This window comes from Trachemys scripta, chromosome 8 (assembly GCF_013100865.1).
Source record: "Trachemys scripta elegans isolate TJP31775 chromosome 8, CAS_Tse_1.0, whole genome shotgun sequence".
Classification (NCBI taxonomy): domain Eukaryota; kingdom Metazoa; phylum Chordata; order Testudines; family Emydidae; genus Trachemys; species Trachemys scripta.
In genome coordinates, this window is record NC_048305.1 from 51,833,187 (window position 1) to 51,847,298 (window position 14,112).

The 14,112-nt window shown below is 49.9% G+C and overlaps 2 protein-coding genes across 5 annotated transcripts in view; one reads left to right on the forward strand and one right to left on the reverse strand.

Moving 5' to 3' along the window:
* The window catches only part of TOR3A (torsin family 3 member A), a 28,160-nt gene extending 15,564 nt beyond the window's left edge, over positions 1-12,596 (forward strand). Inside the window, exons 6-7 of one of the 2 annotated variants that reach the window (XM_034778201.1) lie at positions 7,324-7,446; positions 11,476-12,596. In XM_034778201.1, the coding sequence (XP_034634092.1) occupies positions 7,324-7,446; positions 11,476-11,780 (428 nt within the window). In that variant the 3' untranslated portion in view covers positions 11,781-12,596. Of the gene's footprint in view, positions 1-7,323; positions 7,665-11,475 lie in introns of those variants that run through there. The other variant, XM_034778203.1, reaches the window with a different exon arrangement.
* Positions 1-14,112, reverse strand: part of ABL2 (ABL proto-oncogene 2, non-receptor tyrosine kinase) — an 80,585-nt gene that overhangs the window by 5,058 nt on the left and 61,415 nt on the right. For all 3 annotated transcript variants that reach the window (XM_034778197.1, XM_034778199.1, XM_034778198.1), the window contains exons 5-10: positions 13,888-13,972; positions 11,137-11,314; positions 8,229-8,413; positions 7,764-7,916; positions 6,463-6,552; positions 5,129-5,302 (exon numbers count right to left, since the gene is read on the reverse strand). In XM_034778197.1, coding sequence (XP_034634088.1) covers positions 5,129-5,302; positions 6,463-6,552; positions 7,764-7,916; positions 8,229-8,413; positions 11,137-11,314; positions 13,888-13,972 — 865 coding nt within the window. The remainder of the gene's footprint in view (positions 1-5,128; positions 5,303-6,462; positions 6,553-7,763; positions 7,917-8,228; positions 8,414-11,136; positions 11,315-13,887; positions 13,973-14,112) is intronic.

Here is a 14,112-nt window from a genome sequence, read left to right on the forward strand (position 1 = left end):
GTTCTTCGAGATGTGTTACTCATGTCCATTCCGCAATAGGTGTGGGTGCACTGGTGCCAGAAGTTTTCCCCCTAGCACTACCCATAGGGGAGCGCCCCAGCGACCCCTGGAGTGGTGCCACCATGGTGCAGTATAAGGGGCGCTGCACGCTTGCCCCACCCTCAGTTCCTTCTTGCCAGACAACTCCAACAGTGGGGAAGGAGGGTGGGTCGTGGAATGGACATGAGCAACAATCTCGAAGAATACCAGTTACGGAAAAGGTAACTGTCTTTTCTTCTTCGAGTGATTGTTCATGTGCATTTCACAGTAGGTGATTCCAAGCTATATCTGTGGGAGGTGGGTAGGAGTTCACAGACACTCGGGATGGAGCACAGCTCTGCCGAACCCGGCGTCTTCCCTGGTCTGGGAGACAATCACATAATGCAAGGTGAACGTGTGGACCAAGGACCATGTAGCAGCTCTACAACTATCCTGAATAGGGATGTGAGCCAGAAAGGTGACCCACGAGGCTTGCGCCCTTGTCGAGTGCGCTCTCACAATCGGTGGCCGGGGGGGAATCCCGCCAGGTCGTAACAAGAACGGATACATGAAGTCATCCGGCTGAAGAGCTGCTGAGTGGAGATCGGCCAGCCCTTCATGCATTCGGCCGTGGCGATGAACAGCTGTGAAGACTTCCTGAACGGTTTTATTTGTTCCAGGTAAAAAGCCAGGGCCCGTCTCACATCTAGCACGTGGAGATGGCGCGCCTCACTAGACGTGTGAGGCTTGGAACAGAGTACCAGAAGGAAAATGTCTTGGCTCATATGATAGGCAGAGACCACCTGGGGGAGGAACGAAGGGTTGTGGGTGGAGCTGGACCTTATCTTTATGAAATACCGTGAACAGGGGTTCGGAAGTCAGGGCCCGGAGCTCCAAGACCCTCCTAGCATATGTGATTGCCACAAAAAAGGCTACTTTCCATGAAAGGTGGGACCAGGAGCATGTGGCAAGCGGTTCAAATGGAGGCCCTGTCACCCTGGCCAGAACCAAGTTCTTGTCCCACTATGGGACCAGGGGCTTAACATAAGGAAAGAGGCGATCCAAGCTGTTTAAGGAATTGACTGGTCATGGCATGAGAAAATACTGTGTGGCCTTGGACTCGCGGGTGGAAGGCCAATATGGCTGCCAGATGCACTTTGACAGACAAGGGCGCTAGGCCTTGGGCTCTGAGATGAAGGAGATAATTCAGTATAAGCTGGAGTGGGGCAGCCACTGGTGGGACACCATGATCGGCGGCCTACCGAGAGAATCTTGACCATTTTGCCAGGTAAGCCTGATACATGGAGGTCCTCTCCTCTTGGCCTAACCTTTGAGCAACTACGCCGTGAGGTGGCGGGCTGCAAGGTTGGGGTGGAGGAGGCGCCTTGGTCCTGAGAGAGAAGGTCTGGGCAGGTTGGCAGCAGCCATGGCAGGACAATGGACAAGTTCGTAAGAGTCCCGTACCAGTGCTGCCTGGGCCATGCTGGGGCAATCATGAGGTCGCGAGCCTTGTCCGTCTTGATTTTTTCCAGGACCTTGCTGATCAGCGTAATTGGGGGAAAAGCATATACACCTCTACCCCGATATAACACGGGTTTGCATACAACGCGGTAAAGCTTGACAAGCTGCTCTGAACAGCATGTTAAGGATGCCGGGCCGGGGCCGAGGGGTTGGATAAGGGACAGAAGGTCTTGGGGGTGGTCAGGGGCTCCCCCCCCCGGGTCTAGAAGGCAGGAGCTATGGGGGAGGGGGGCAATTTTCAGGGCCCTGCAGGCCCAGAGTGGCCCGGGGGATTAACGGGGGGCCGGGAGTAGCCCACTCCGCTTCCCTCACCCCAGCCGTGTTGCACGGGGGAGGGGACTTGGGGGAAGGGATCCCCCCCGCCCTCACCAGCAGCAGCAGCAGCAGAGCAGCCCAGCCCCAGCCCGCTCCACTCCGTCAGCTCCCAGCCGCGGCGCTCCGCTTCCCACCACAGGCAGACCTTTCCCCAACCCCACCCCCAGCGACATGGCTGGGGCTGGGGCAAGGAAAGCGGAGTGGGCTGGGGCCGCATCGCTCCACTTTCCGCCACCAGTGAGTGCGGAGGATGTCCTTTCCCCAACCTCCCCGCACTCACCGGCAGCGAGAAGCAGAGCGCCGCGGCTGGGAGGTGGTGGAGTGGAGCGGGCTGGGGCCATGTTGCTCCGCTTTCCGCTGCTGCCAATGAGTGCCTGTCAGGGGGCGGGGGGTGTGGATAGGGGTTGGAGCAGTCAGGGGACAGGGAGCAGTGGGTTTGGGTAGGGGGTGGAGTCCTGGGGGTGATTAGGGACAGGAGTCTCTGGAGGGGGCGGTCAGGGAACAAGGAACAGGGTGGGCCAAAGCAAGTTTGATATAATGCGGTCTCACCTATAATGCGGTGAGATTTTTTGTCTCCCGAGGACCGCGTTATATCAGGGTAGAAGTGTAGCAGCTGACCTGACCAGGACAGAAGGAAGGTGTCAGAAATTGCGCCCTTGCCCAGGATCCTCCTGGAGCAGAACTGGGGGCACCAACGGTTCTGCCTGGTCATGAAGAGGATCACTTGGGGAATGCCCCATGTTGGGAAGATCATGTGAGCCACCTCCGGGTGTAGCGACCACTCGTGTTGGGAGGAGAAGTCCCGGCTCAGGCGATCCGCTCGAGAGTTCCTAATGCCCAGTAAGTGGTGGGCTTCCAAGTTGATATCGTGGGCGATGCAGAAGCCCACAGCCGGAGGGTTTCCTGACAGACGGCTGAGGAGCAGGCCCCACTTTGCCTGTTGATGTAGAACATCAAGATTGTGTTGGCCATGAGAACTCTGACTACCCTGCTCGTAAGGCACGAGCGAAAGGCCACGCAGGTCAGACGGACCGCTCGGAGTTGTTTGACATTTATGTGCAGGGCTAGTTCCTGTGCAGACCACAGGCCTTGGGTCTGGAGGTTTCCCATGTGGGCTCCCCACCCCAAGTCCGACGCATCAGACACCAACTCTATATTTGGGGAGCAGCTCCTGAACGGGACCCCTTGGAGCATGTTCTCTGGGGTGGACCACCAAAGGAGGGATGCTAGTACGGACTCGGGCACGGCGAGGACTTTGTTCAACCTGTCTCTGGACTGGGAGAATGTTGAGGTCAGCCAGAGCTGCAGGGGCTGCATCCTGAGTCTGGCATGGCGTACCATGTACCGTGCAAATTGCCATGTGACCCAGGAGTTGGAGGCACGCCCTGGCAGTTGTCACGGGAAACCTCGTGATCGCTTTGATGAGATCCCTCAAGGTTTCGAACCTGTCCAGCAGGAGGGAAGCTCTGGCCGATGTCGCGTCAAGAATCGCGCCAATAAACTCTATTTGTTGTACCGGCACCAATGTGGATTTGGTGTTGTTTACCAGCAGCCCCAGTGTGGTGCATGTAGACAGGAGGAGTGTTATGTGGTCCTGTACCTGCAATCTGGAGCTGCCTTTGACCAGCCAGTCGTCGAGGTAGGAGAAGATCTGGGCCCCCCCGACGCCTGAGGTAGGCCACCACCACAGAGGGGAGGCTGGGCTGGCATATGAATGACCGCTATCACAGGATGGGGATGAGTAGCAGCGGCGTGAGTGGTGCCGGGCTCAAGACCTTGAGTCCGGTGTAGAGGAGCGGGAGTACCATCTGTAACGGCTGCTCCGCGAATGGCTCCGTCGGGCGGATCCACAACGGCCAGTTGCTGGCGATCTACGCCTGGGGCTGCGGGAGCGGTGCTGTGCCGGGGACCTCGACTGGGACAAAAAGTGTGAGTGGTGTCAACGTTGGTACCGGGAGGGGCTACGGTGGCTTCTCAGAGTCGGTGACCTCCGGTGCCGTTGGTCCCAGTCCCGGCAAGGCCTGCTCTGACCCCAAGGCCTGTGCTCCCTCAATGTGGAGTGGTGCCTCGATTCCCTACTGCTCAGCACCCAGCCAGAAAATTGGGCAAGTGCTGACGGGGACTGGTGGAGGCTGCGAGCGAGGTGGTCACTCTGCATAGAGCGGCGTTGGGAACCTTCCCTCGACTGTGAGCGGTACCGCCCGAATGGCAACGGTGGCGGTCTGAGTGCTGGCTTACCTCTGGACCGGGGAGCCACTGGGGTCGATGCAGCCGGAACCGGGAGAGACATTACGTCTTGAGCCGCCTGCAGGGCCTCCGGCATGGAGGGCACCCATATGTGGTGTCCGGGGAGGTTGGCTTGGAGTGGGCTGGGCTACTCTGCTCTACTTGAGTCGGAGGCCGCGAGGCCGAGGTGGATCGAGAGCTGCCCAGCGCGGGTCTAGTCTTGCCTCCAGCCTTGCCCTGGTGCCTTGATGGAGAAGATCGCTTCTTCGTCTTCTTAGAGTGTCCTGTGGATGATGGGGAGTGGTGCCGGCTGGTGGAAGCACTGATGCCACGGTGCTCGGTGCTGACTCAGAGCGGTGTAGCGGTGTCAGGGCCGACTCCATCAATATGGCTCGGAGCCGTATATCCCACTCCTTCTTAGTCCGGGGCTTAAATAATCTGCAAATTTTGCAGCAGTCACTGACGTGGGTTTCCCCAAGACAGCGTAAGCAGCTAGTGTGCAGGTCACTTACGGGCATAGGTCGTTTACAAGTGTCGCACGACGTAAAGCCCAGGGCATGCCCCGACCTGGGCGTGCTTCTCTATTCTATCTATATAACCTTTTTTTTTTTTTTTAAACTACTAACTAACTACGAACTAAATGACAGTCCAAACAGGGAAAGCTACAGTGGAGAGCTGGAGCACAACAGTTCCGAAGCACTTTCACTGGCGGCAAGAAGGAACTGAGGGTGGGGGGAGCACCAGCGCCCCTTATATCGCACCATGGTGGCGCCACTCCAGGAGTCGCTAGGGGAAAAACTTTTGGCACCGGTGCACAGGGCGAGCACACACACCTACTGTGGAATGCACATGAGCAATCACTCGAAGAACCAGTTGAGTCAATTTGAGTTATTAAATCTACAAAACATCCTGGTAAAATACACAGGGCAGATGCTCAGCTGGTATAAACTATCCATAGTTCCTTTGACTTTAATAGAGCTATAACAATTTACACCAGCTGAAGATCTGCCCCACAGTGTTCTGGTCACATTGATGCTTGTGCCCATACCTGGTGCTGAGCTGGAAGCCGAATGCTCCACAGTATCTTGTGTTCCTTCAATATTCTCCTTATTCTCTGCCTGTTTCTTCAGAGTCCTAGTCTTGGAGGGAAGCATGGGTAACCGGGGCAAGTAGGGAACTATGGATGAGGAGGAGGCTGTTCTTCCAAGCTCCTCTGCCACCTCTGTAAGAAAAGCCAGGAGAATAGTCGGAACAAAGAAGAGCACAGGAATGAGAGAGAGTCTGCATTTTTACAACAGGCACTGGACCAGAGAGAAGAGCAACGGATTAAACCTGTGAATGTAATTTTGCTCTACTGAGTTCAAGGATGCAGAGGATTAGTTATTTCCTGATGGTCTCAAGGTAACTCGTTTACATTTTTAAATTCAGCAACAACCAAAAGAGTTCACATTCTATACTTTGAAGTTGAGACAGATCTGCTCATGGCCCAAATGCTAACCAAGAAGTTCTAAAAAGTGACCACCTCTTCTGTCTAATACTGTGTACTATGTTTCAGACTACGGGCTTGTCTACGCTACAGGTTATGTCAGTATAACTATGTTGCTTGGGGATGTGAATACGCCACCCCCCTGAGCCACATAAGGTACACTGACCTTGCTCAGGGGTGTGAATAAGCCATCCCCCTGAGCGACGCAAGAGACACTGACCTAAGCGCCTGTGTGGACAGCACTATGTCGGCAGGAGAGCTTCTCCCATTGACGTTGCTGCTGCTGCTTGTTGGGGTGGATTAATTAAGTCGGTGGGAGAGCTCTCTCCTGTTGGCATAGACTGTACAGCAGCTTCACCAGATGCACTACAGCGGTGCAGCTGCATTGGTGAAACTGCACTGCTGTAGCGCTTCTAGTGTAGACTAGCCCTAATATTTATTTTCTAGCTATGTCCATGAGGTTATTGCATCCATTTGTTGCTGGTAATGGCATGCTAGGAGAATCTGACTTCAGAGATTAAAGCAGTAATACTACTTTATAAATATAAATTGTTTTCACTGTCGTGCAATTTCTGGAGTCACTTGTCCCCTGAATGATAGTCAAACTCTGCAATGGAAGCAAGAGTTTATTCTTTCTAAAAATCTCTCCTCTTTGTACCTGAATGAATTACTTCAGTCTCCTCTGCACTGAAATATTTCTAAAGTGTATCCATTACAACGAATATGAACACAAGTTTGCACATGTTGAGAAGAACATATCAAATGCGGTCAAATGGCTTCTGTATTCTAGCAAGGTGAGCACCAGTAGGCCTGTAATCAGCCTGCCTTGGTCAGACAGTGCCCTGGAGGTGAAACTCCACTCCCAACATTTTGAGTACAGTAGCAAGGGTACTTGCCTTCAGAGATGCTGGAGTCATGGAACATTGTTTCAAAGGCTTGATGGGTCTCAGCAAAGGATGGTCGGTCTGGGGGATTCCACTTCCAGCCTGCAGCATGAGAAACCAGGAAAGTTCTCAGTGTATGAAGCAGGAATAGTGGACAATCTAATATTCTCACTGAGGAAGGTAGAAAAGTTGCCAACCCACTACCTGACGGACTACAATATCCTACTGATACACTGGCTGTGGAACAGGTCCCACTGTATCCAAGGTAAAGCACTGATGTGGTGTTGATGGGTCAGGAATTACATCATTGGATTTAAGCCAAGCACCATGTCACCAACATCAGCTTTTCCAATTTTTTTTTTTTTAATTCAAAGTGAGTTTTTCCTTGTTTGCTATCTCAGCCCTGGAGACTGAATTCTTATCTAACCACAGAAGAAGTATATATAGCACAAGCAGTGCAAGCTTTCAGCAGTGAACCACCAATTTTTTTTTAACTGTGCTGTGGGGCCTGTGATGGGGTATATAAACCCCACACTGACAACAAGGGGTTAAGGAGCTGCTCTGGGCTCAGCCAGCTCTGGCCCACCACACCTGCAAGACATGCACAGGCTTGAGGAGGAGTTAAAAGGGGAGCAGAACGGCTCACTTGTGGGCAGGCCAGGGAAGAGAACAGACCTTCAACTCTCCACTCCTGTGGAAATGGCCGTGGGAAGGCAGGAACTTTCCTGACAACAACTGTGTAAAGATCCTTCCCTCAAGGAAGGGAGGGCCTGATTCTGATACGCCCTGAGAAGGAGCCATTCCCCTCTCTCTTGTATTAACTCAGTTTGTTTGTGTTAATTCCCCTTACTTTTTGTTTATGGACTACCCCAGAGGGCCAAGTCACAGGAAGAGGCAGGCCACTGCAGAAGTGGAGCAGCCAACAGATGCAGATGCAGACCCCAGGGAAGAGAGAATGCTGCCACACCAGGCCCAGCCACAAGGAGGCATCAAGAGGTGAGATAATCCCCTCACAGAGTTAGGATAATTCAGCCTTCTGGGGCTATGCAGTCCTTGGCCTCTGCTGACATTTCCAAAAGTGCCATCTAGTACCAGCGGTAATGGTGATTTTCTGAAGTGGATATGTGCTCCCTCAGCTTGAGACCATCACACTCATTTCATACAGATCAAACACTGTGTTAAAAACACTACCACCATCAGCTCTATTTGAAGTGGCAAGCTAGAAGCAAAAGACTCCATAGCCTATTATAGATTCCCTCCACCTCCCCAGACTCTATTTTGCCTCCAAATTGAAAGTGAAAGGAAATACTCACATGCCCTCATCAGTTCATAAACTTTTGGCGGGCACCCCTCTGGTTGTTCCATCCGATATCCCTTCTCCAGCAGATCGTACACCTGTGAGAGGTCAATACCTGGGTATGGTGACATCCCATAGGTGGCAATTTCCCATAAGAGCACCCCAAAGGCTGCAAAAAGAGGACAAATAGGTTATAATTATAAATCTATCCCTTCTCTTCCATCGTCTGAATGCTACCGCTGTTTGTACTGTAACATAAAGCAGTCTCTCCTCTGAAGGTATTTTCAGGCCAGCCCATGGGGGCAGGCACAAGGGGAGATTTGCAAGCTAAAAGTATTGCTGAGTTTTGATGTGGTGACCTAGCCTGGTATCAGAACACATCTTCCTCGTCCCCCTGAGAGCAGACTAAGGAAGGAAAGATGCCTTCTACCTGGCTGGCATAGAAGAGGGCTTAGAACATTGTGAGTTCTTTCCTTCTTACCCCACACATCTGATTTAATTGAGAAGGTGTTATAGGCCAGGCTCTCAGGTGCTGTCCACTTGATAGGAAACTTGGCTCCAGCATGAGCTGTGTAGGTATCTCCAGTCATCAATCGACTTAAGCCGAAGTCAGCCACCTTCACCACGTGGTTTTCTCCTACCAAGCAGTTTCGCGCCGCTAGGTCCCTGCGTGAGTGAGAAGAGATGCAATCGCAGGGATGCTGTGGTGCAAACATCCTGAACTCTTCATCCCAATACATGTGTGGTACAAGTATTGCATTAATTTGTCTTTGCACACCAATTGCTGGGCCGCATGCACAATTTATTTTTAACTAGAATTCTACATTTGCAGTTGGTGTACAATGTATTAATTACATCATACAGCACTATGACAGAGTAGTCTGCCATCGAGAGTAGCAGCACCTAGTGGCCAGCTGCCCACTCCACTACCTGACCCTTTAAGGGTTCAGGAGGGTCCAGCAGATACGTATAGAAACCTCAGGGTCATGGGAATGAATGTGCTTGTGGAAGGAATCTGGACACTCTACCTACAAGGGCCTGAACCTTGCAGAGAAGGTGGGGCGAGGCTTCCCTCTCTCCCATCCAGCTCCAAAGGAGTTTGGAGAAGGAACAACATAAAGGCTGCCTCCTGCCTGCCAGCAGACAGGCACTGATGGGAGAAGGCTGCCCTGCTGGACCCTCCAGAGTGGAAGGATAATTAGGAAGGGTGCACAGGTGAAGGGAATTGGCAAAAGCCTTGCAGCTGATTTAAGTCACAACCCCTGCTGCAAGGAAAGTGCTTGGGAGGGAACTCCTGCTTGAAGGAGGGTAATACTGATTAACCTAAAGCTAGGAGATGACCCTAACTACAGAGAGAGGGCTGAGAGGGAGATCCTGCTTTAAGGAAGGTAGGACTGACAAACCTGAGCCAAAGAGATCTGAGGCATTATCCTAGCTCTGGAGACAGGGCTGAGGGGGAAATTCCTGCTTGGAGGAGGGAAAGACTGACTAGTTCCAGGCAAAAGATAAAGGAGTTACTTGTCACAGCCTAGCTGCTGTGAGGGGCTGGGAGCAGCTTCAGGGGGTACCCTTGTAGCTGCCAAAGAAGAAGTGATGAAGAACCACTATTCCACACTGATTAGGCCTCAACTGGAGTATTGTGTCCAGTTCTGGACACTGTATTTCAGGTAAGATGTGGACAAATTGGAGAAAGTCCAGAGGAGAGCAACAAAAATGATTAAAGGTCTAGAAAACATGACCCATGAGGGAAGATTGAAAAAACTGGGTTTGTTTAATCTGCAGAAGAGAAGACTGAGGAGGGACATGGTAACAGTTTTCAAGTTCATAAAAAATTGTTACAAGGAGGAGGAAGAAAAATTGTTCTAGTTAACCTCTGAGGATAGAATAGGAAGAGTGGTTTATGTTGGACATTAGGAAAAACTTCCTGCTAGGGTGGTTACGCACTGGAATAGATTGCCTATGGAGATTGTGGAATCTCCATCATTAGAGATTTTTAAGAGCAGATTAGACAAACACCTGTCAGGGATGGTGTAGATAATACTTAGTCCTGCCTTGAGTGTATGGGACTGGACTAAAAGACTTCTCAAGGTCCCTTTCAGTCCTATGTTTCTATGATTCCAGGCAGTGATAGCAGACTCCTGAGAGAAGATTTTGACAAGGTGGGCAAAGGGTAGGAGCAGTCCCAGGAAAATGTTGAAGGGATTGAAGGAATTGTCCTTGGCCCCAACCCAGAGGTGAGGGTGGTCCTAGGTTCCCCATCTCTTTCCCAGACGAAGAGGGAAGACATGGGAATCAGAAGGAGAAGAGGCCAAATATCAGAGCTCCCAGACTAAGACTGAGGACTGGGCTCAAAAGCCATTAGACATGGGGGTTTCCTCTTTGGGACTTGTGTTAACCCTGGACGGCTAGGTCCCATACAATGACAGACTGTTGTGGCACCCCCAGAATGACTACAGGGGGTGCTATATTGAAAAACACCCTGTAACACTGCACCCAAACATGGGACGGTGCTCTGGAGGTGAGAGGCATGATGATAAGCCCTCAAAAGTGTGCAAGGCACAATGCACAATACAGGCCATGGACCCTGTCTCAGAGAGCTTGCAATATAATTTATGAAGGGATGAATTAAAGAGGTAATCAAACAATAGTGAGGGGTAGGGGTAGGGGTAGGGGTGAGGGCAAAGGACAGGGTAACAGCAATAGTGCTATGTGCTTACTCAAAGGCCTGGGCACAGAAGCAAATTATTATTTTAAATAAAAATAAGTGTCCAATATATATGCACTCCTTACCATGAAGGATGAGCCCTGAGACTGATGCTGAAAGGGCCTCTAGTATCAATTATTCGCTCTCATCCACACCAGGATGAGTGGGAGCAAATGTATTTTTGCCTAACCCTTCTGCTGAGCTGTCATTATACTACATTTAAAAAAGGATAGAGTATTTTTAAATGAATTTAGTAACTGAGAGGTGTGAAACTGATCAGCCCGAAGGAGGAAGGGGTCTCTGCACAGAACAGGTAAAGACAATGTAAGCTTCCAACTAAAGGGACCACCACTAGGAATGATAAGACAGCTCAGTGTCCACGGTTCATTCTTTGTTGGGCCTCTATTAAGATTGCCAACAACAATGGCTATTGTGATGATGGATACATGCCCATTGGGAATGGGATAAAATCAGCTCATGACACACAGGCCCTTTCATTACTGAACTAAACCAGATTCGAACAGGTAACTCTGGCTCCCCATTTCCTTCAAAGAGCTTGTAGGTGAAATCCCACTTCCAAGCCCACAAAAACTGCAAACGGTTTCATTCTGAACGATAGGGCAATGTCTCATCCCCTTTCACTGCCATGTGGGTTTGTGACACAGCATAGTGGCACGTCACCCACCTGTGGATGAAATTCTTCTTCTCCAAGTACTCCATAGCAGAGGAGATCTGAGTGGCCATGTAGAGCAGCACGACAGCGCTCACCTCCTCCCGGTTGCATTCTCGTAGGTAGTCCAGCAGGTTCCCATATGGCATATATTCCGTCACAATGTAAAAGGGTGGCTCCAGGGTGCATACACCTGGCCGTGAAAGAGACAAAGTTAACATTTAAGTAATTATCTCAGCTCTAGTTTACCAGTACTCTTGAAGGATCTGAAATCCATTTACAGCATTTTCAGCCAAAGTAATGTACTCCTATCCCATTTGTTGTACTCAAAGTTGAACCTATTTTATTTTCCAGGAACAACTTCAGTGTGGCCTAGCACAAACCGAGATACAGGAGGCCAAGTGCACATTCAGTGCCACTCTACATATGGGGTAATTAGTACCAAAATTCTAATAATCCAATGGAATATGCATAAGAGAGCAGTCTCACAGTGCTGCATGGGTGCAGAGTGGAAGAAGAGATGTTTTGAACCCCAAGAATTTGATCTTTTTCTCACCCTCAAACTCATGAGGCCAATCAGAATTCCCACTAAAGCTGGTCATTACCAGGTAAGAATCAGCTGGGTGGGTCTACAAGTTGGAATGTCACTAAGTATGTGAAAACTCCCATGTATGACAGCTTGGTAAACTATCAATACCATGCAGCCTGCTTGTAGATCAGGACTCATTCACACACATTCCTTTGACAACTTGCACATTTATTGCAGCTGTGTGCAAAACATGTATTGGTGGTAGAGGGAAACATGATATTAGTGTCAATTCTTTAAATAGGTCTCACCTCCTTTGTAGCTCCCTTTTACGGCTAATCATTCTGGCTCTCACACTGACAAACAGCATACTGCCACATGATGGATCAGAAGAGGTACTCCAAAAGCACTGATATATATCTTGAACACAAGTCTCTTTACATTGTGCTCTCCTCTGGCTACCAGACAGGGCTGGGCAGAGACATCTTCTATGTCTACTTGATAATGGGTGCAGAGTGATTGACGTTACTGGAGTTCTTCACATTCCCAGCATTATTTCCTTTCGCCCTACTCTTAGCTGACAGCTTGGCTCCCAAAAGTAGTGACAGTCCAGGTGCAGCAGCAGATGGGACTATACACTAGTGAAGATTTGGGATCTAATGTCTATAGAGAATCTTTCCACATACAGAATTAACAGCTATGCTGACTATGTAGCAGTAATCACCCTACCATACACATTCCAGTGGGAAAACTTGGGTATGGCCAAGCTGCAAAGCCTGCATATTTCTTCCACTCACATGTTGCTTCAATATGGGCTTATCTCTTCATTTTGCCTCCCCACTGCAGTTATCTAATTGTTATATTTGAACCTAGAGGACAACACACTAATATTTATTTGGTGATATGCATATTAGTCCTTTCCCACAGCAGTAGAGATTTGGTTGCTTTGTATTGTTATTAGTTACAGATATATTTAATCTATTCAGTAGGGCTTTTTTCAATAAATGTCTTTCTGTTCACATAAGTAACTGGGCAAAGACTATAAATGACAGTGTCATGTGTGAAAGAGTATCATATTTGCTTTTAGATATGACATCATCTCCCTCAGTGCAGTGATAACTGTATTACTTTAACTGTCTCTGTATTTTTGGCTATTGCACTAATAAAAAAAACCTTCAGTCCAGGTAAGTAACATTTTGTAAGGCTGATCTGACAGACCGAAAAAGTAGTCTGTCCATTAACATGGCTGTGGTCAAGGTGTAATTTGACTGGATGCTAAAGATGTAGAGTTGTATAATGCATGGTCAGGTTTCACTAGTGCGTGCGTGTGTGTATGTGTGTGCGCGCACAGAACAGAAAACTCCAACTTCGGAATGTATGTTGTCAAACGTATCTTATATGGCTAAAGCACTTGGACTTCAGTCTAGTGCCCCAAGAGTACGCATACCACAAAGGTGAGGACACTAACCCAGAGAGGCCTAAACGTCATCCTTAGGTCAAATGCAACTCAGAGTACCACAGCATAAACCAATGCTGTCTAAATATAGGTACCATCCAAAGAAGCGGACAGATCTGAGTATGCAGTTTGATCCAAGCATCCAGGTAGCACTGCCTGCTGGACTCTGTCAATAGATGTCACAACTCTCTATTAAGTATTGGATTAAAATCTGGGGTGTCCCGTAGCTCCAGGCAAGTTGTCAAAATGGCCTTCAATTAGGCCAAGTTTGAATGCCGCTACCACTGGTGTGCACTTTGGCGCGTACTGTTAGCGTAAACCCAGACTAGACCCCGACTTTGCAAGAACAGTGCATAGACTAAAGCAGGTCAATAATATGACAGCTGTCACTATTTCAGGGCTGCCGGGGGGGGGGGGGGGGGAGGGGGGCAATTTGCCCCAGACCACCCAGGGGCCCCCCCGACAGTTTTTCGGGGTCCCTGGAGTGGGGTCCTTCATTCGCTCCGGGGGCCCCAGAAAACTCTCGCGGGGCCTGGGCCCCCGGAGCTTCTTCTGCTCCGGGTCTTCGGTGGCAATTCGGCGACGGGGGGTCCTTCCACACTGGGACCCGCTGCTGAAGTGCCGGGTCTTCGGCGGCAATTCGGCAGCGGGGGCCCCCTGCCGCCAAAGACCCCAGACCCCCTGAATCCTCTAGGCAGCCCTGCACTGTTTTTAAACAAAGATTCAGTTTCAATAAAAATTAAGACGGTAAGCACAGAAAGAGAGATCAAACTCCTTCACTCACCTAATAATTGCACTAGATTTGGGTGCTTGATTTCCTTCATCACAGCAGCTTCTTTCAAGAACTCCTCCACTTCCATGGTATCTTCCTGGAAAATGAGACAAAAGAAAACAGGCAAACCCCTCTTAACGACTTTAAGGTCTGTTTTAACACTGCACTGTTCCAACCCAGGAACTGGAGATAAATTTTTACATCTGTTTCTCATTTCTGGTTTCATTAATGCACTAG